Source organism: Vulpes lagopus, chromosome 1 (genome assembly GCF_018345385.1).
Source record: "Vulpes lagopus strain Blue_001 chromosome 1, ASM1834538v1, whole genome shotgun sequence".
Taxonomy (NCBI): Eukaryota; Metazoa; Chordata; class Mammalia; order Carnivora; family Canidae; genus Vulpes; species Vulpes lagopus.
The window spans coordinates 177387472-177410552 of NC_054824.1; the positions used below are offsets into that span (position 1 = coordinate 177387472).

At 35.4% G+C, this 23081-nt stretch overlaps 1 protein-coding gene across 1 annotated transcript in view; it reads right to left on the reverse strand.

The window, feature by feature from the left end:
* Positions 1 to 3481: 3481 nt before the first annotated feature.
* SYT14 (synaptotagmin 14) overlaps positions 3482 to 23081 on the reverse strand; it is a 201054-nt gene continuing 181454 nt past the window's right edge. The window contains exons 7-9 of the mRNA XM_041767006.1: positions 7809 to 7998; positions 5254 to 5310; positions 3482 to 4024 (exon numbers count right to left, since the gene is read on the reverse strand). Coding sequence (XP_041622940.1) covers positions 3711 to 4024; positions 5254 to 5310; positions 7809 to 7998 — 561 coding nt within the window. The 3' untranslated portion in view covers positions 3482 to 3710. The remainder of the gene's footprint in view (positions 4025 to 5253; positions 5311 to 7808; positions 7999 to 23081) is intronic.

Here is a 23081-nt window from a genome sequence, read left to right on the forward strand (position 1 = left end):
AAATTGCAATTTTAGGCGACTAGATCTGTGTCATTTCTATTCATATCTGGGAAAAATTTGTTGGTGACTACTGTTCTTACTTCATCTAAAATTTATACTTTCAAATAGGCTTTCAGTTCACTTAAAAAGCTACAATATCATTTGGTCTCCACCTTCATCTTACCACCCTCAATCCTGTGACCTCTTCCCTCGTGGGTGCTGTTTTACTTTGCAATCATTGATTATGCTTCTGATTTACTTGATAAGTAAATGAAAGTAATGATGGTGTCAAGAGTATGATTTAAGAGGAAGCCCTGGGCATCTCTCTGCACCAGGCTGGATGAAACCACCCTACCAGGCCCTGAACTTCAACATGTGTATACCAATCAAGGTAGCTTTGACATTTTCTTACTGGTTTTTCTTTTTTAAAATTGTGGTCCAATTTATTATTTTTGTCACTAAATACAGCATTATTGAGAATCCACTGAATGTGTAGTAAGAAGACAGGCAAATAAATAGATTTCACACAAAATGTGGACTGTACAGAAGACACAAGAGTATAGAAAAAGCTTCTGAAAGGTAAGACGATATTCTACTAAACAAATTCTTTACTGATCTGAAATACATTTTGTTTCCTGGGCAGTAATAAACAACTACATTTTGCAGCTCATTTGGGAGACAGACAGAGCCTATAATTCTAGGCTTGGAAGCTCCCGTGAACGTCAGTCACTTGCCATATTTGGACTATCTCATTTTATTATAAAACTTAGGGGATTTTAAGAGAACAATAAGAAAGTGGGCTGTCTTTCTCAAGTTTCTGAAACAGCACCTGCTGCCCACTGGTGGGTCCCGATTTGCTGCAAATTGCTGAGATGTAAGATTTTGCCTTTACGCTTCCATGCAAATTTGAGCACACAAAAGAGCAGTAGTGCTGTCTTATACAGTAGATTCAGTAGAGTGAAGTGGGTCTCTCGAGAGCTAGTTAATCTTTTTCTAAAAGAATAGACAAATTTTGGAGAATAATTGCTCTAAGTTGTGTCAATCCACACGATAAAAAGATACACATTTTGCTGTGTGTAGAGGAGAATGGCAGCAAATAGCACCCCAAACCAAATATAATTTCTAGTAAATATAGAGAGGAGAAAAATAATCCACAAACTCAATAAATGGTCTTCTAATTATTTATCTGAAAAAGCCAGGGCACCTTCACCTTTAAAAGTGTGTGTGTGTGTATGTGTGTGTAGGCATGTGGGTGTATACAGATACACATACATAGAAATTCATAATCTTTGAGGACTTTGGCAGCTGGGGTGGAGGTAGGGTCCTTTTTGAAAACTTTTAAAATTGTTAATTAATTATTAAGCCATTTTGGAATTGGTATCTCTACCAGATAACCCCGTAAAGATAGATCAAAAGCACACACATAGTTCTGGGCAGAGGCTGAAGAAAGACAGATGTAGCAAATAATAGCTAGTTAGGTCTTCTTGTCACTGAAGGAGAAAGCACCGCACTGGTCTCATAATGTGTTCAATTATTGATTAGGCTTTGTTACAGCTACAAATGAGACTAACCCTTTCCATTAGCAGATCCCAGTTCTTAGCAATGCAGTCAGTTGTTTCAAAGGCAGAAAAGATCCCGGTAGCATTAAATGCTTAAATAAAATTTCTCACTCGGGCCTACACCCTACTCTCTTCAAATCCCTTTCCCTACTGTTGCTGAAGCTACATACACGAGATATTTCACCATTTGATGCACATTCTAACTTTATAACTTAACTCATTTATTTAAAAAAAGCAACCCTGGAAAAAGCTCATTAGTGTAACAATAAAATAATGGGTTTTCCTCTTTAATGCAACTTTATAACATACATTCTTAAACCTCATGTCACCCAAGATAGCATTTGTATTTTATCTTATAATTCATGTATATGAGTGCATAGAGCTGCCATTTTTTAAACTAAAAAATATTAGGAGTTCACTGTCTTTTTGGATTTCTTTTAAGGCCTTTCAGTACAGCCAAGCTGAAGTAATAATGTTTATGCATGGTTTTGTTATTGTGGCAATAACAAGTCCTCAGCTTACAATAATATATAGTGCTTAGTGGGGACTAGGAACAATAATGGTATGCTGCTTTTTAATAACTGGTAAATAGTATATTTTTGTCTAGTTTAATTAGAAATTAGAAAGAAAGAAAGAAAATAGTTTTCATATATATGAAACATATTCTATTTAATAAAGTATATGCACAAAATTATATACTGGGTAAGAAGCTAAATTAAAAAGAAAACAGCTTATAATATTCCTGATTAATTAGAGTTCCTAAATATAAAAACAACAAATGAAAATGCCTTGCCATTTAAAAAAATTAGCACATTATACAACTTTTACATACTTCAGAGGAAATAAAGATCTGTGACATTGTTCTGAGGAATCTTTACATTTATAAAAATCGAAGGCCTAATTTTGCAAATACAACTTTCAAGCTGTATGAGCAAATGTAACTTACATGAAAGGCACAGGATGACGTCACGTTGAAGAACGTATCTGTAAATTTCATAAAATCTAGTCACAGGTCACTAGAAATTTCATAAGGAATCTCAGAACTGTTTTTAACATGATGTTCTGATTGAAACTGAGAACTGGAGAGTCTTTAGATCACAAGTACAAATCGAAGTAAGAGTGAAGAAGAGTTAGAGAGAGAACAGTTTCTTACTGGAACGCTACCTGCTTTATGCAGTGTTGGTCACTCCATTCTCAGAGCAGATAATTAACATTTTCTTTAACTTGAACGGTTTTCAATTCTCAACGGCTTATCTACTGTATTTTCTTAGTTCATAAAAAAAATGTATTTTCACATTACTACAATTTTTAAAGAGTCAATTGTTGAAAGAAATTTTAAAGTAAAGTCCTGCTCTATTAGCTTCCTACATTGGAATACAAGAATACAGGAAGTGCTTTCAACAGAAAGTTACGTAGTTCTACAGTACAACCTGTCTAAAAGACTTGCAAGGGACCAGTCCAGTGACTGGGTCTCTTTGGATCAGGCAAAAGCAGAGGCAAATGAAGAAATGAGCTTTTTTTTTTTAAATAACATATAAAAAAATTCCTTTATGAAAATGAATACTTGCTTGCACTTGAGATTTAGTGCTGTTGAGAAGAACCGAGGCACAATGAATCTAAGTGCACAGAGGGAAAAATGTCTGAAATAAAACAATTTTCTATGTAATTGAAACCCCTCACCATCGGATATGCCCCATGATAGAGCTGAGACCTACTTTTTCAGATTAAGGAACATTTCCAACACCAGGGATGAGCCAGTCAAAATACGAGTTTCCTGGTTAACAGGACAATCCTAAAACAGTGTTGCAACTAAAAATTCTAATTAAAAAAAAAATCACTTATAGTTTTTTTTTTTTTTCATGAAATGACTGGCTCTTCTGCTTTTAAAGTAAAATTAACTTCAAACAAAAAGCATGCTCTTAAAACTCTGGAGGACTGTTAACAATGATGATGCAAGTGTCTCATTTCCCAAACAAGCTCTACCAGAGACACATCTTTTCTTCATTTGTGTCAATATTAGATGTTCTTTCCACAGAACTTAAAGCATTCTGGTAGAATGTTGAGGATGAGGCTTCAAAGAACAGCTCTTCTAATGGTGACTAGGTAAAAACAGTAACGCTGCAATCAGAGATAATGCTGCCTTGGATTGTAATTGCTCGTTTATCCTATTCATCATGACTCTAGTAACGCATGCCATCTACACACTTGCTGTCCTTTCGACTCTTTCATTTCAGTCCAGTGATTGAGCTCCTCTTCTCCAGAGCTGTTCAGACCTAAGGAAATCCAGCCTATCATCTCTTTTCTTTTCATGCTGCGTTTGTTATACACAGACAGTATGAGTGTCACATCAGAAAGTTGAAATAGGGCCACTTGAAAAACAAAAGTCTCCTTGTATACTGGATTAGGCTGCCCTCTGCGGATGGATGTCTTGCATTTGGACATCTCTTGACCCATGGAATTCAGGAGAGTTAATTTAACATACGTATCTACAGAAAAAAACAAAACAAAACAACATACCACAAATATCATTTGAAACAAACTCAAAACACCTTTCTTGTGACATTTGCTGAGAACATGAAGTATTCATACTTTATAAGGATATGGTGTATACCATGTTTAATGGAAATTCAACGAATTCCATTTTGATGTAGATGCTTATAAAATCTTCTGTGGGTCATAATATCTCAACTTCACTATTTCTGCATTACAGTTAGAATTGAAAGGTATACCTCATAATCCTTCCTCCACCCTCCCACCCTCAATCCTTCCCCCCACCCCCACCCCCGCCCAAGCCCATCCCCATTTAGCTTCACTAAGCAGGACGTCATAGCATTAATAAACACTTAGCAAGCTCAATTAGCCACAACACTGTCAAGCATTCCACTGTGTTTTCAGAGAATAAGAATAAACAAACAAATAGAAATGAAGGCAAATGGTAAAGAGGAAAAGAAGACAAGAATGCAAAGATGACATCAAAACAGCTTAGGATGAAATGTCAAAAAAATCTCTGCATGGATGTGGTTTTTAAATATATTTTAAAAACATTTAAAAGGGCCAAAATGAAGCCAAATGCATTAAGGGCTCAAAGTTTAGCAAATCAAGTAAAACTTTCTCCTGATTTCATGCAAGAGTACATTTAATGTGCTTTTTGGATAGTTAAAATAAATACTGTAGGATTCTTTTTTGGCAGAATTTAATGTGAAGTTTAAAGTATGGTATTCTTAACTATTTTCATGAGTTACAAAAAAAATTGATGTGATGTTTAGTGTACAAAGTGAAACATAACAGTTCATTGGCTGATTATTTGGGAGATAAACCCTCTCTTCAAACAACTGTGTTTTCAAGTTCTTTAGACTCATGCAAATGATCTTCAGCATGGTGATCCATCATGTGTACTTCATATCAAAATTTCAATTAATTTTAATGAAAATTGCAATATTTCTCATGAAATATCTATTGTATGAATCAAAATACAATAAATGAAAAATAAAACCTTTAATTTAAAAAGTTTTGCTTATTTTATACGTACTCTGTATACCATCATCCATAATCAGAGATAAATTCTAAGTTAGTTTTATTTAAAGTACCACAGATAATAAATGTGCATTTTTTTTTTGGAAACCAACATGGTGGACAGCTTCACTGCTGGCAAGTTTTAGGGTATTTTGTTTTTGCATGAAAAGACAACATCCAATTAGCCTCTACAGGAACTCACCTCGGATTATATAAACCTGTCCACCTATCAAGTGTTTTAGACAACAGAACAGTCCATCTGACAACAGGGGGTGGAAAGCAGTAAAAGAAATAATGACCAGATGTCAATTGTTGGGTGAAAGAGGGTCAAAGGTTAGAATTAAAGAGGAAACACTGTTCACTGGAGTGGAAGAACACAAAACTTTAGCATTTTAATTCAGGTAGGGGGGTTGAACAAAAGGGGTGTTGGGTAAATTTCATGGAATGAGAATTTTTAAGGTCATTGTGTAATCTTAAGACAAAAATTACACTGTTTTAAAGGGGGAACATCTTTATAATGATATCTTCTTGGTCTAAAGCACATTGAACATAGAATCATGCAAATTATCAGACTATAAAAGACTGAATAAAAGTTATCACAGGATTACTATTATGCGAAGTACTGAAGTTTATCCATGCAATATTAAGGATTTCAAACACTTCCATTACTTTTCAATGTAAGATAAAATTAAGTTAAACAAAATAAAATAGGACTATCGAAATTTTTGCTCTGGCATGTTCCCATTGTTTGTTTGGATTATTTAGTCAGTAACACAGTTCAAGGCCTAGAACAATCTCATAGAATATATATAGCTTAAGACAGATTGATGAAACTGCATTATATTTTACTTTATAAATACTCCACTTCATACAATTAATTTTAATGTCGACTTATATTTACCTACAAGCTGCCTCCCAGCTAACACCATTAACGACCCTGATATTGAAGATCTAATTCTAAAATAAGGGAAATTGCTCTGACTTACTCTTTAACCTGAAAACACCTGCTCGAAGTCTTGTGGATGCTAATCTCTCAACCTGTTTATTATTCACTCTGCCTCCACTGCCCCCTCCCTTCATTTTAGTTCTGCTTTCTGTTTCTATCAGAGTGGGTACAAACAAAGACAGGAAGGCAAACAAATCATTCCATTCTGCTATTTTTTTTTTTTTAGCATCTCAAGTTAAATATTTGTCAAAAAATTAAACCACTAGCTAAAGCAGGAATGGCAAACTGATAGCTGTTGGCAGGATGTATCCCCACAAGATATTTTGTTATCTGTTATAGTGTTCAAAAGTTTCGAATCTGAATGTCTTGAGGCAGGGTATGCACTTGTCACATGCCTCCCCACACTCTTTATCTTTCACCTGCCAAGTTTATTCATTGAAGTTACTTCCCAGGTCATTTGAGTTTGCATTCTATGTACCAATAAAGAGAACCCAGGTCCCACTTCCAAAGCTGTTTATTCTAATAATTGAATTGGTTCTTTCCTCCCTCTGAATTCTTCCTTCTGAAAGGAGAAAGGGGACAATAATAAGTCCATCTTTCTTTTATGCATCTTTATCTGATTGGAGTCTCACAGTCACAACCTTAATTTGACTTATGAGAAAACAGACTTAGGGGAGTTACTCATCCAAGGGTAGAAAGATAAACATAATTTTGGCCTTCTGACTTTGAATTCAGGAATAGATACACTCTATGACATCTGTAAGAATCATGGTTTCCAATATTACTTAGGGAAAACCAAATATATTTTTGTGACTTTTCACTTGAATTAAAAAGACAATGTTGAGGATATTTGGAGGTAAATAATTTAATTCAAGGGTGGAAGAAGTTTCCCTTCATTCAATAATTATTGGAGACTCAGAGTAAAAAGATGGCCTTAAGAGAAATCTTTAAGCAAATTTAAGGTGGCCACTACTACTATGCAAGGTTTCCTTTCAACTCTTTAGTTTGGGCACTAACATCTTTAATTTCAGAGACGTATAAAGAAGCTGCTACATTCCCAGCTTATTTCTTTAGATACTGACCAACAGTGTTGCGGTCTACTGACAATCTCTCTGCACTCCCATAATCCGGCCCCACCTCCATGAGCAGGAAGAGAGATAAGGAGAGAGGAGTGACAGGCATATAGACCAGGGCACAGATTTACCATCTCACTCTTTTCTCGCATCTAGGGGAAATGTCAAACTATTCCTTATTTTGTTTGTCCTGGTAAAGGAAAAGCCAAGCTATTTAAGAAAAGACTCTGCTGGCAGTACTGATGTATAATATTAAAGGAGGAAAAGCGTGAAGAAATAGTTTCTTCTTAAATTATCTTAATGGAGAAAAGAGAAAAAAATACAGAAATATTAACATTAGTTCATAGTACTGCATACAGACAGAAAACGTAACATCATTCTTCAGCTGACACCAATAGCCATACATATTCTTGACCATATCTGTGGAATACTACTAACTTTAAAAAACCCTTTAACTTTTTCTAGCATTGGAAGATAATGGCTCTGATAGGGATAATTTATTTGGCAGACACTATGAAAAATTAAAAGTCTTGTCATCTTACAATCAATATTTTGAATTTCAAATTTGTCTACTTCCCAAATGACTGGGAATAGAAAACATGAAACGGATTAGCTGATGATTATACCATTTCATTTTGATCGGTTAAGACTAAATGATAGTATTGAGGTCCCTAACACTGAGAGTCCCACAAGTGCAGAAAACATAGGAATTAAAAAAAAATTTTTTTTTTCACTCACTGGGTGGTCTGTTTGCTGCCAAGTTTTTGAAGTGGCTGCCTTTTATCACTTCTGCGGATAGTCTTCCAGTTGTGGCATTATAAAGCAGGCCAATGAGAATTTCTGGAACTGAGCCATGTTCAAGAGACTGACATGAGGATGTACTTTCACTACAGGACATTTCTGACACGCTCATTTGGGAGTCACAGCCCTGTAATCAAGAATGAAATCTTTATAGTGTTTTGTAAAAAAGATATTTTAAGAGATACATCGTTAATGCTGTGTTATTAGAATTAGGTAAATCACAAAGACAAGAGCTGCAAGCGAAATTCCCAAAACACTAGATTAGATATGTTGTTCTTAGTGTACGTTAGTCCCTGGATTTCTTTTCATTCTATAGCAGTCAAAGAAATAACAGGACATGAGAAGGTTATGTAAATCCCTACACATTTATATACAAGTCAGAGAGGATAAATTTCTTAAACTCATAGGTGTTAATGAACTATTTTTGGAATGTGAAAAATTGTCATTTAAAGACTTACTTTTAAAGACTGACACAGACTTAGACTCAAATACAATAAGTGTAAATGTCTTAACTGTATCTTTAATGACAAAGATTGGTAAGCTTTGATTAAATAAACAAGAAAAAACTATCTGCTATTTATAAGTCAATATATGTAAAACACTGAGAAATAGAAAGTTGAAAAGGTGGGAAGTTATCATACAATTAATAACCACAAGAAAATTGTAGCTACATTAGTAACACTCAAGGTTAGCTTTAAGGCAATAACCATTACTAGAGATGAAGAGGTAAAAACTCAATTTGAACTTGCAACTTACCAGGAAGATAAAATAGGTCCAAATTTGCATGTATTTAGTAACAGGGGCTCAAAATATAGAAAGCAGAAATTGCCAGAAGTAGAAAGAGAAACAGGCAAATCTACAACCACTGGGGATGATTTTAGCATACTTTCTTTTAGCAACTGACCAAACAAACAGACAATTACAGTAAATATGCAGAAGATTTGACTACCACAATAAGCAAAACTGACCTAATGGTAATTGTAGAACACCATACCCCACAACTATGAAATATACATCTTCTCAGACATGCAGTGTTATTTTCACAAATTTACAAAAATAAAGCAAATAGCAAGGATTTTCAAATGGCAGAAATCATTCAGAATAGGTCTTTTAATCAGCTAGAAATCAAAACTACCTTTTAGTAAAGAAGAAAGTCCCTATATATTTGGAAATAACCCATGGTAACTAAATGATAATGAAAACAAGTTATCTGAAAAGAGTAATAAAAATAGATAAATGTTAGAGAGTCTAATTTAAGAAGAAAGAGAGAAGGCACGAATAACGAATATCAGGAATGAAAAAGGAGACATCACTACATATGCTATAGACCACGAAAACAAAAAAGGATAGTAAAAACAACTTTCTTCCAACAAATTTGAAATTCTGATGAAATGGACAGATTCCTAGAAAACTGTAACTAACCAATATGCACACAAGAAGAAATAGAATATCTGAATAGTGTTACTGAAGAGATTGAATTTATAATTAAAAACCTTCCAAAACAAACAAAAAACAAAACTAAAAAACTTTAGCTAGAGGGCTTCACTAGTGAGTTCTAATGAATACTGCAAGTCTTATGAAAGCTCTTCTAGATAGCAGGGAAAGAGGGGAAACACAAACACTCTCCAGTTTAAGAATCTAGCAAAACCTTAAAGCCAAAGCCTGACAAGGACATTATAAAAAAATAAAATTACAGAATTTTCTCATTCATGAACTTAGATTTAAAACCCTAAATAAATGATTGGCAAACCAAATCTAGCAAAATGTAACATCGTACTCAATAGAAATTTTTTGAATGTTCTCCCTTTGAAATTGGGGATGTGACAATGGTGCCAAATCTAGTCAACACTGTAGTGGAGATTCTAGCTGGTGAAGGTCTTAGCCTTACTAAACACAATAAAATAAAGTAAAACAAAACAAAATGTATAATGATTTGGAAAGGAAGGAAGCAGATAAAACTGTCCTTATGTGCAGATTATGTAATTACGTACAAAAGAAATCTAAACAAGTTCATAGATGAATTACAATTGCATGAAAAGGTAAATATTTTAATTCCATACATTGCTATATACCAGCAACAAATCTGAAAATAAAATTTATTCAAAAATAGCATTTGGGGTGTCTTGTTGGCTCAGTCGGTCAAGTGTGTGACTCCTGGTCTCAGGATCATGAGTTCAAGTCCCACACTGGGTGTGGGACTTTATTTTTTAAAATAAAAATTGAAAAAAAATTTTTTAAAATTTTCTTAAAAATTTTTAAATTAGCATTTATTAGAGCATAAGATATAAAATACCTAAGAATAAATGTACAATGATATGTGAGGTCTCTACACTTTGGATAGAGGCAAACTGAGAAGTGCTACACAGAAATACTATGGTAATGTATTAGAAAGCCCAATTTTGTTTTTTGTTTTTATTATTTCTTTAATTTTTAAAATATTTTATTTATTTATTCATGGCAGACAGAGAGAGGCAGAGACACAGGCAGAGGGAGAAGCGGGCTCCATGCAAAGAGCCTGATGTGGAACTCAATCCCGGGACTCTGGGATCAAGCCCTGAGCTGCCTTCAGGCATCCCTAGAAAGCCCAATTTTGTAATATTCTCTCCAAATTGACCTATAGATTAAATAGAATAACAGTCAGAATCTCAACAGATTTCTTTGTGGAGCTTGACAAGCGAATCCTGAAGTGCTCATGGTCTATACATACAACACAGTATTATTTAGCCTTAGAAAAAGAAGGAAATCCTGCCATATGTGACAATATGGATGAACCTGGAGGACGTGATGCTGAGTGAAATAAGCCAGGCACAGACAAATACTGAATGATTCCACTTATATGAGATATCTAAAATAGCCACACTCACAGAAGCACAGAGCAGAATATTGGTTGCCAAAGGGTGGGGGTAGCGGAAAATGGGGAGATACTGTTCAATGAGTATAGTTACAGTTATGTTAGACGAATCAGTTCTAGAGGTCTGCTATACCATGTAGTGCCTCTAATTAACAATATTGTATTGTACACTTAAACATTTGTTAAAGCACAAGACATCACATTAAATGTTTTTACCACCATAAAATAGAATAAAATAAAATAAAATAAAATAACAGTAGAATGCACTGCTCTACTGAGTATAAAAATTTATCATAAAGCTGCATTATTTAAGATGTGATAAAAACAATGTAAAATACACTAACAGAACAGAAAGCCTACAAATTAACCTTGATACACACAGACCCTTAATTTATAACATGGGTGGAACTACAAAGCAGTGGGAAAAGTATCAACTTTTTAATGAATAGTGCTAAGACAACTGGTTGGTTATCCAACCAGAAATAAATGAAAGTTAACCCCTACCTCAAAACATAACAAAGTCAATTCTGAATCTAAATAATAAAAAGCAAAATGATAGAGGTGTATGTTAACATAAGGGATTATATTCACAATCTCAGGGTAGGGAAAGAATTTCTAAAGAGGACAGAAAAGCATTAATCATAAAGGAAAAACTTGGTGAACCTGAAAACATTAAAATTAAGAATTTCTGAGCTTCAGCAGAAACGTTTAGGATGGTGAAAAGGCAAACAACTGGGTGTGAGAGACGTGTACAACACATTATAGTGCACAATCAGCTCAAATCCAGGATACATAAAGAACACTTATAAATCAAATAAGAAAAAGACAACACAATATAAAAAGAGCGAGATATTTGAACCAGCAATTTCACAGAAGAGCAGCCAATAGATATATGAAAGGTTGTTTAACTTTATTAGTAATCAGGGAAATGGAAATTAAAACCAAGAGGTATCACTACACAACAAACAGGCTAAAACAGTAGTGTGGTGAGGACACAGAATAATGGGAACTTGCATGATCCCTCTGGTAGCAGAGTAATACGGCTTTAAAAAATGTTAAAAATACACATACCTTATGACCTGTCAGTATATACCCATCAGAAATTTGTGCGTTTGTCAAAAGACATACAAAAGAATGTCCACAGCAGTATTATTCACAAGAGACCCAAACAGCAGAATGGATAATTTGTGGTGAGTTCATACAGTACAGCAATGATACTGTATATGCTATACAGCAATGAAAACTAATTATAACTACATTTACAAACATGACTTCGAGTAAAAAATGTTGGACCTAAAAGGATACTTGGTTGTATTAACTCCATTTATTTAAATTTCAAGGACAGCAACCCCAACAAAAAAACCCAAAAATCAAAGACCAGACAAAACTTAACCATAGTATTTCAAATGCATAAATAGGTGGTGAAAGTATAAATCAATCAAGAAAGTTGATTAGTGTAAAAGTCAAAATTCTGATTAAGTCTAGGGATGAGGGAGAGAAGATACAGTGATTGGGAAGGGCATGAGGGGGGTATCTGGGGGTATTGGTCATGTTTTATTTCTTGACCTGGATTGAAATTACATGGGTTGTACATTTCTGTTTTTCATACTTTTCTTTTTTTCATTTTAAAGATTTTATTTATTTATTCATGAGAACACACAGAGAGACAGGCAGAGACACAGGCAGAGGGAGAAGCAGGCTCCATGCAGGGAGCCCGACGTGGGACCCGATCCCGGGTCTCCAGGATCACGCTCTGGGCTGAAGGCGGCGCTAAACCACGGAGCCACCCAGGCTGCCCTGTTTTTCATACTTTTCTAATGCACACTGGATTTCAAAAGATAAAAGGCTTAATGAAAGAATTATGCAATACAAGGACACAATATATACACAAGTTAATGTGTGGTGATAAAAATACATATTTAGAACTTTCTTTGAAGATTCCTAAGGGAATTAACTCCACGAGTTCAAAAAAAAAAAAAAAAGATAACACTATTTTCTATAATGGGTTTTTAGATCTAAAACATTTTAGATGTAGATTTTTCAGATTTAAAAAAAATCTAAAAATGTTTTCTACAAATCTTCGAGTCTACTGTTGGCTGTACAAGTGGTTAAGGAGAATAAATGCATACCTGGGAACTGAATTGACTCACTGGACAAGTATTCAGAGGGATAACATCTCATATTTTCAAATCTAACTCTCAATTACAGAGGAGAAAGCCAAAAGGAATATACATCTTATATTCCTAAATCATGGGTATACAAAACACATAGTTTGGTATGTTTTCATGACAGTTGGAGGAGAAAACATAATTTTAGTAAGTTTCAATTAGGATATATCATCACTTATGAAAATAGTGTCAAAAACATGCTCAAGCACATTTGGTGCATTTGCTACATTAGGCCATTATACTAGCAGCATCTGTTAGAATATTGTGAAATACATTTTTCATAATACAGTATTTTTCACATTAACCTACTGTCAGATAATAACACGTGAATCTAGTATTTTCTTATTAACACAGAGGTCATACTGCCAATTTTGCGCCACAAAGTGATGTACCAAGAAAGTCCTGGGAAAGGCCTTTCTTGCTTCTAAGGAAAACAGCCAACTTCTGTTCTCACTTTACTGCTGCAAAAATGTCCTTGTCTCCAAGCCCAACAAAAAAGCAAGAGTGATACGATCCTTGGTGATCACATTCTATTTCAGGAAGCCCTGCTGAAATATAGTAGTGTTTAAGAGACAAACAAAACACAAAACACAGAACACTATTGTCTAAAATAATTCCTTCTGAATTTATTTGGCACCTTAGAAAAAGTGCCAAGCTTGTGGCCTTCCCACCACCATTGGTGGAATGCCCATCCGAGATGGGCAGAGGGGTGGCAGCCCGAGGAGATCCCGGAGTGCAAGAGGAACAGTGCAGAATAACTATAGAAATAGACCAACTGAAAGGCAAATTAAATACAGATCCTATATACCCGAGTGGCATCTTTCCTCTGACTGGTCCTCAGGGCATGCTGCTCCATTAGGTGTATGCTCAGGAATGTCTCCTCTCTCTGCAGACCCCATCATTAATTTATAACTGGGGCTTGCCTAGGTTGCAGTAACTGTGGGTGATTAACCCAAAGTCAAACAAATCCCAATCATAATTAGGTCTACTTAAAGGAATAGTCCCACAGGCTCCCCAAAGTAAAGTATATCTTCTTTCCATCTAACATAGGTGTTTTTTAAAATTTCTTTTTAATACTTCCTCTCCTCCTCCCCCCCCACCCCCCCACCGTGCCCTCCCCCAGTCCTCTGCCCCAGGGTGGAGGATTATAAGCAATTCTGTGAAAACAGAAAGAAGTCTATTGAATTTTTCAGAGAAATGAGTAAACTCTATATAATGTTTATCACAAGCATTGTTAATGGTTATGACACACATTACATGTCCTTAATGTTGCTAATAGGTTAAAATTAGGTGGGAACTTGCAAATATAGAGGGAAAAAACTGTAAGATCAAAAATACAATATAATTCCTATTAAGGAAATGTACTAGGCTTTTTATGAATACTAAATTGATTCCACCTTACTTGTAACCACTTATAGCCAGTATTTTTAAGGTAAAGCTGCTGAGCTGTGCAATGATAATTACTATAAATTTGAATAATTTGTTGAATTTATTTTCACTGTGGCTGGAAGATATTCTCTGGTTTTTAATGTAATTTACACATGAAATGCTTCCATTACACTCTTCTGGAAATGGGGTGATGAGGACGCAGAGGGTGCTGTAGTGTGACCAGAGGGAAGTCACCCGCTGCATTGTTGACACAGTGGTGCCAGGGCCCCCTTCCCAGCCCCAAGATACTCAAGATACTCATCATGCTAGGGAAGGAGGAGATAAGCAGAGGCAGTTTCGGGGAAGTGTCACTGCTCCAAATCTTGCCCCACTTCCGCCTCCACTCCCTCCCCTGTCCAGTGTAAAGGAGAAGCATTCTGTATGTGAGTAGGGGTAAAGATACTGAATGACCCCAAAGGATAACTTACAAGTGAGCCAGGGGTGTGTGGACAGCTTAAATTTCATAGTGTTGGAATCAGGATCCTTTCAGTTGCAAGTGCCAGAGCATCCAACTAGGTTAAGTGGCACAAGGGAATTTATTGGCCTACACTATTGTGTATCCATAACACAATAGTTAGTGAGGAGATGGCTTCAGGTACTCATTGATCCACACCTTAACCCAGGCCACTAGGAACTAGTTCTCCTTGTCCATTTTACGAATGTGTTACCCAAATTTGGCTTTATTCTCAGGTAGACAGCATCCTGACCGCTTCAAAGCAGAACCATGAGATTTAATTCTAGGGCTTTGGAATAAAGTCACTTCAGAAGTACAGAGGTGGGTTGGTCTCCCAAGCAAAATCTGGAGGCTGTGACCACAAGGAGAAGGTGTGTGTGCTAGGTCATTCGTCCCTGCTTTTCCTCCCCTCGGCCTTCTGTGAGGTCTGTCACCCACATTCCTGAGGACCACTCATGATGCTGCTGTGGCCTGTGGCTACTTCCCTCATGCCCTTTGCTGGCTGGGGTCTGCAATCATCAGCCTTGTGAGAGCCAAGGAGGAGGAAAAGATGGCTCAGCAAAAGGGACTGTTATGCTACTATACTCCTGGGGCACAGCTCTGACATTCAGGTTAGGTGATGGAGAGTGAAAGAAAAAGTAGTAAATTCTCCTTTTCTCTCTCACAAAGTCATCTCATATTAATACTGAAAATGCATTGATAAGGTTTGAGATATAAGAAAAATTAATTGTAGGGACACCTGGGTGGCACAGCGGTTTGGCGCCTGCCTTCGACCCAGGGTGTGACCCTGGAGTCCTGGGATCGAGTCCCACATTGGGCATCCTGCATGGAGCTTGCTTCTCCCTCTGCCTGTGTCTCTGTCTCTCTCTCTCTGGGTGTCTCATGAATAAATAAATAAAATCTTAAAAAAAAATTAATTGTAAAACAAGTAAAAGTAAAATATTTTATATTTTCAGTACTTGATGACAGCATCACGTAGAAATGGTCATGCAAAATTCTTGCTTTAAGATGCATATATAGGTATGTATATACACATATGCACATATATGCATATGTTATTTTTCTTGCTGTGGTCAATTGGAACATGTTTAATTTGACATTCTTGTATATACGCTTGTAAGACTGGTTTATAAAGTTCATAGATTTTTCTCATGCTCTCGGATAACTCCACTGCCATATAAACTATTTCAGAGGATGCAAAGGAAAAGTACTCGGCTTCTCTTTTGAGACTTGTATAATTTTGACACCGACTAGACAAGAAGAACATAAGAAAATTATAAGCCAATCTCACTTATAAACATATATGCAGAAATCCCAAATTAGACAGTTAAGTTGAATTGAGCAAAAAAAAATATACACTTATGCACATATACATATGTAACCATATACATATATACATACATGTATGTTTTTCATCAAATAGGCATTATTTTGGGAGAGCTATTTGTTCACTGAAGTTGGGTAAAACTTGCCTCTGAAACTCAACCATCTTTTTTTCTTTTTCTCTTTCTTTTATGAGAATATTTTTTGACGACTGATTGAATTTCTTAATGGTAACAAGTCTTTTCATGTTTTCTACGATTCCTAGATGACTTCTTAGAAATTCATATTTTTCAAAAAAATTGCCCATTTCAAAAAGTCTTCAAGTTTGTTTTCCTAGAGTTATTCTCCTTATGATTTTAAATTTCCACTGATGGGCACCTGGGTGGCTCAGGCAAGTAAACACTCAACTCTTGATTTTGGCTCAGGTCATGATGTCAGGGTTGTGAAATCAAGCTCTGTTGGGGCTCCAGGCTCAGCATGGAGTCTGCTTGAGATTCTCTCCCTCCCCCTCTGCTTCTCACTCCCCACCACCTGTTTGTGTGCATGCACACATGATCTCTCTCAATTAAACAAAATTTTCAAAAAAATAAAAATAAAATTTCCACTGAATTGTGATTATGTCCTCCTTTTCATTTAACATATTGTTTATTTTTCTTTCATGATAAATACTTCCAGGTGTTTACCTATTATATTAGTAATTTAAAAAAAACAACTTTTGTTTTTGTTAAATCTCTTTACTATTTTTCTTTCAATAATTCTTCATTTCAAACTTCCTTAGGTGGAAGAATTTGCACTGTTTCTTATCTTCTTACAAATATATTTAAGGCTATACATTTCCCTCTAATACTGTTATAGATGTAACACACAAATTTAATAGTGTTTTCATTTGTTTGATTCTAACTATTTCTCATTTCCATTATGTTTTTTCCTCTGAGTTAATTTAGAAAGTTTTTTTTTGTTTTTTTGTTTGAGTATCCAAATATACAGATTTGGGGGATGGGAGTGGTAAGAGACTGCCTTGTTTACCTTACCTTCTAATATGCTACTTCTTAATCATGGAGTTCTAGCTAAATAGGCCTCCTTCCTGTTCCTTTTAACAACACACATACTCTGGGCTCTCAGGATTGGCTCTTCCATCTGCTTGCAATGTTCTTTCCCCAGATATGCACATAAGTAACTACTCCTTTCTTCCAAATCCTTTATTCACATGTTATACTCCCAATAAGCTTTATCCTACCTCTCATTTAAAACTATACCTTCTTGAGACCAAAAGTGACATTATAAAGGCAGGAAACACAAAAACAGTAAAAATGAATATTTCTGTAAAAGTCAATTGAGGAACTCACACACACAAAAATATAAAATATAATAACATATACCTAAATCATGGGGAGAAGAGGAGAAAAGACTGGGTTTAAACTTGAACGACCACCAACTTTATATAAACTGCTATTTGCAGAAGAGGTTATATATAAACCTTAAAGGTAGCCATTTATCAAAACCCACTAACAAACATGTAAAGAATAAAGAAAAATAAATCCAAATATATTGCTAAAGAAAATCAGCAAAACATGAGAGAAAGATAAGAAAAGATGAGTGAAAATCTCCAGCAACAATGACAATACAAGTAATAAAATTTCAATAATACATATATCTATTAACAATTACTCTGAATGTAAATGAACTAAATGCTCCAATCAAAAGACACAGGGTGTCAGAATGGATAAAAAAACCAAGATCCATCTATATGCTGCCTACAAGAGATTCATTTTAGCCCTAAAGACACCTCAGATTGAAAGTGAGGGGATGGAGAAACATCAATCATGCAAATGGATGTCAAAAGAAAGCCAGGGCTGCAATATTTATATTGGACAAACTAGACTTTAAAACAAAGACTGTAACAAGAGACAAAGATACTACTTCATATAGGTACGTGACAATCCAATAAGAAAATATGACAATTGTAAATATCTATGTACCCAATGCATGGGAGCACCCAAGTTTATAAAATAGTTAATTATAAACATAAAGGAACTAATTGATAATAATATAATAATAAGGGACTTTAATACCCCACTTACATCGATGGACAGAAAATTAACAAGGAAACAATGAACACACTGGACCAGATGGACTTAAAAGATATGTTCAGAACATCCCGTCTTAAAACAGAAGAATACACACTTTTCAAGTGCACATGGAACAGTCTCCAGAATAGATCACCTATTAGGTCACAGAACAGGCCTCCACAAAGACAAAAAGTCTGAAGTCATACCATGCACCTTTTCTGACCACAATGCTATGAAACTAGAACTCAACCACAAGAAATAATCTGGAAAGACCACAAATACATGGAAGTTAAACATACTACTAAGCAATGAATGGGTCAACCAGGAAATCAAAGAAGAAATAAAAAATACATGGAAGCAAATGAAAACGAAAACACCATGGGATGCAGCAAAAGTGGTCCTAAGCGGAAGTGTATGGCAATACAGGCCTACTTCAAGATGCAAGAAAAAGCTCAAATAAATAACCTAACCTTATACCCAAGGGAGCTAGAGAAAGAACAACAAACAAAGCTTAAGGACAACTGAAGGAAGGAAATAATAAAGATTAGAGCAGAAATAAATGATACAGCAACTAAAAGAAACAATAGAACAGATCTTTGAAACCAGGAGCTGGTTCTTTGAAAAATGAATAAAATTGATAAATCTCTAGCCAGACTTATCAAGAAGAAAAAAAGAAAGGATTCAAATAAATAAAATCACGAATGAGAGGGAAGAAATAACAACCAGCACCAAAGAAATACATTTATGAGAATATTATGAAAAACTATACGTCAACAAATTGGACAATCTAGAAGAAATGGATAAATTCCTAGAAACATATAAACTACCAAAACTTCAAACTTGAAGAGACCAGCAAAGGAATGACTCAGTAATCAAAAAATTCCCAACTGACAAAAGTCCAGGACCAGATGTCTTCACAGGTGAATTCTACCCAACATTTAAAGAAGAGTTAGTATCTATTCTTCTCAAACTATTCCAAAACAATAGAAAAGGAAGTAAAACTTCCAAATTCATTCTATGAGGCCAGCATTACTCTGATATCAAAAGCAGTAAAGACACTACTATAAAAGAGAACTACAGGCCAATATCCCTGACGAACACAGAAGCAGAAATTTTCAAGAAAGTACTAGCAAACTGATATCACAATACATTAAAAAATTTATTCACCACAATCAAGTGGGATTTATTCCTGGGTTGCAAGAGTGGTTCAATATTTGCAAATCAATCAACATGATACATCACATTAATAAAAGGAAGGATAAGAACCATATGATCATTTCAATATATGCAGGAAAAGCATTTCACAAAGTACAACATCCATTCATGATAAAAACCCTCAATAAAGTAGCTTTACAGGGAACATATCTCAACATAATAAGGGCCATCTATGAAAAACTCACAGCTGATATCACTCTCAATGGGGAAAAACAGAGCTTTTCCTCTACGGTCAGGAATAAGACAGGATGTCCATTCTCACCACTTTTATTCAACACAGTACTGGAAGTCCTAGCCACAGCAATCAGACAACAAAAAGAAATAAAAGGCATCGAAATCAATATGAAATAAAACTTTTACTACTCGCAGATGACTTGATTATATAGAAAACCTGAAGGACTCCACTAAAATACTCCTAGAACAGATAAAGGAATTCAGTAAAGTTGTATAATACAAAATCAATGTACAGAAATCTGTTGCATTTCTATACACCAATAATGAAGTAGCAGAAAGCAAAATTAAGCAATCAATTCCATTTATGACTGCACCAAAAACAATAAGCTACCTAGGAATAAAACTAACCCAAGGTGTACTCTGTACCCTGAGAACTTTTATAAAACGCTGATGAAAGAAACTGGAGGACACAAAGAAATAGAACGACATACCATGCTCATGGCTTCAAAGTACAAATATTATTAAAATGTCTATAGTTCTCAAAGCAATCTACACATTTAATGCAATCTCTATCAAAATACCATCAGCATTTTTCACAGAGCTGGAACCAACAAACCTAAAATAAGTTGGAACCACAAAAGACTCCAAATAGCAAAGCAATCTTGAAAAAGAAAATCAAAGCTGGAGGCATCACAATTCTGGACTTTAAGCTCTATTACAAAGCTGAAGCAATCAAAACAGTATGGCACTGGCACAAAAGTAGACACACAGATCAGTGGAACAGAAGAGAAAATTCAGAACTGAACCCACAATTGTATGGTCAACTAATCTTCAACAAAGCAGAAAAGAATATCCAATGGGAAAAAGAATGTCTCTTCAACACATGGTGTTGGGAAACCTGGAGAGCAACATGCAAGAGAATGAAACTGGACCACTTTCTTCCACCATACACGAAAATAAATTCAAAATGGATGAAAGACCTAAATGTGGAGCTGTCAAAATCACAGAAGAGAACACAGGCAGCAACTTCTTTCTAGACAGGTCTCCTGTCTATAAAAAGTAAACTATTGGGACTACATTAAAATAAAAGCTTCTGCACAGCAAAGGAAACAATCAACAAAACTAAACGGTAACCTGTGGAATGGGAGAAGATATTTGCAAATGACATATCTGATAAAGGGTTAGTATCCAAAACATATAAGAACTTATATAAATCAACACCAAAACCCAAATAATCCAAATTAAAGTAGGCAGAAGGCATGAACAGACATTTTCCCAAAAAGGACATCCAGATGGCCAACAGACACATGAAAAGATGCTCATCATCACTTACCATCAGGGAAACGCAAATCAAAACCACAATGAGATGTCACCTCATGCCTGTCAGAATGGCTAAAATCAACAAAACAAGAATCAGTAAGTGTTGGTGAAGATGTGGAGAAAGGGGAACCCTATTGCACTGTTGGTGGGAATGCAAACTGGTGCAGCTGCTCTGAAAAACAGGACGGAGGTTCCTCAAAAAGTTAAAAATAGAGCTACCCTATGATCCAGCAATGGCGTGGCTATATATTTAGCAAAAGAATACTAATTCAAAGGGATATATGCATCCCTATGTTTACAGAGGTGTTATCTACCATAGTCAAATTATGGAAACAGCCCAAGCATCCATCGATTGATGAATGGATAAAGAAGACGTGGTATGTATATATAATATAGAATATTATTCAGCCATAAAAAAGAATTAAATGTTGCCATTTGCAACGACATGGATGGAGGTAGAGAGTATTATGCTAAGTAAAACAAGTCAGTCAGAGGAAGAGAAATACCATATAATTTTACTCATATGTGGAATGCAAGATACAAAACAAATGAGTAAAAGGAAAAAAAAAGAGAGAGGCCAACCAAGAAACAGACTCTTAACTATAGAAAACAAACTGATGGTTATCAGAAGGCAGATGGGTGAAGGGATGTGTGATATAGGTGATGGGGATTAAGGAGTGTACTTGTGATGAGCACAGGGTATTGTATGGAAGTGCTGAATCATTAACCTGTACACCTGAAAGTAAAATTACATTGTATGTTTCTAAAGGGAATTTAAATAAAAACTTAAAAAAAAAATAAAATTACACCTATCCCTTTGCCACTAGTCTTATTTTTTCCCACATACTACTGATAATCTTCTCGTATGCTGTACACCTATTATGTTCATTATGTTTATTGTGTCTCTCTCCCCTTCCCCACAGTTTAAGTTCCATGCAGGTCAAAATTTATTTCTGTTTTTCATTAATGTACACCAAATAACTAGAGCAATGTCTGGCAAAGTATGTGTACAATAGATGTATGTTGAATGAATTTCTAATTTCATTGCAATGTGGTCAAAGAATTTTATATGATGTTGATTCTTTGATATTTGGGGAGACTTCCTTTGCGGCCTAGCATATGGTTGCCATTTGTAACTGTTCTACATATGCTTACATTTATTAAGTAGAGGTCTCATATATAAATCAGACTTGTTAAGTGTTACTCAAAGCTTCCATATCCTTACCTGTATTTTTCTCCTTGATCTATCTATCCCTGCTTATTTCGATTTTCTGAGCGTTCAACAATCTCTCGGCTCACCATCAGTTCTTCCACCTTATTTCTTTCTTTGAATTCAAGGTTCTTATGAAAGTATATGCTTTAGTTGTTACTCCAGCAATGATCTATGGGTGGTAAACTCTCTTGGCCTTTGCCTGAAAATATCTGGAGTTTGCTCTCTTCTCCAAGTGATAATTTAGGTGGTGATAATATTCTAAGTTGGTATAATCATCTACCTTGGCAACTTAAAGATACTATACCACTGCCTTCTGGTCTTTAGCACTGTTGAGAAGCCTTCTGTTAGAGGAACTGTTGTTCCCTTATATTTTCTCCGTGGTTGCTTCCATTGTTTTGTGTTTGGGCTTTTGCCCCCTCACTGTAATTTTTTTTTTAAAAGATTTTATTTATTTGAGAGAGGGAGGGAGGGAGGGAGAGAGAGAAAAAGAGAGAGAGAGAGAGAGAGAAGAAAGTGCTAGAGAGAGAGAGAGAGAGAGAGGACAAATGAGTGGGGCTCAGAGAGAGAGGGAGAAGCAGGCTCCCCTGCTTAGTGGGGCTTGATTCCAGGACCCTGGGATCCTGACCTGGGCCAAAGGCAGATGCTTAACCAACTGAGCCACCCAGGTGCCCCTCACTGTAACTTTTATAGGTGTGCATTCATTTTGATAATCCTGTGTAGGATCTGTGTTTACTCAATCTGATGACCTAAGTATTTCAAACATTGTCTCTCATTTTCTACAGTCACTCATTCTGCATTTCTTGTAAGAAAATATATTTAACATTTTCATTCCACCCTTCATTTTCCTGACCCTCTTATTCATGTTTTTCATTGATTCTATTTTTAGTGACTCTATTTTTCATTCTGGAAGTTCCATATGGTCATTATTTAAATCTGCCTCCTTTTCCATATTGTCTTGTTCTTTCCTTGTGGTTTCTATTACTCCTTTTAGCTCT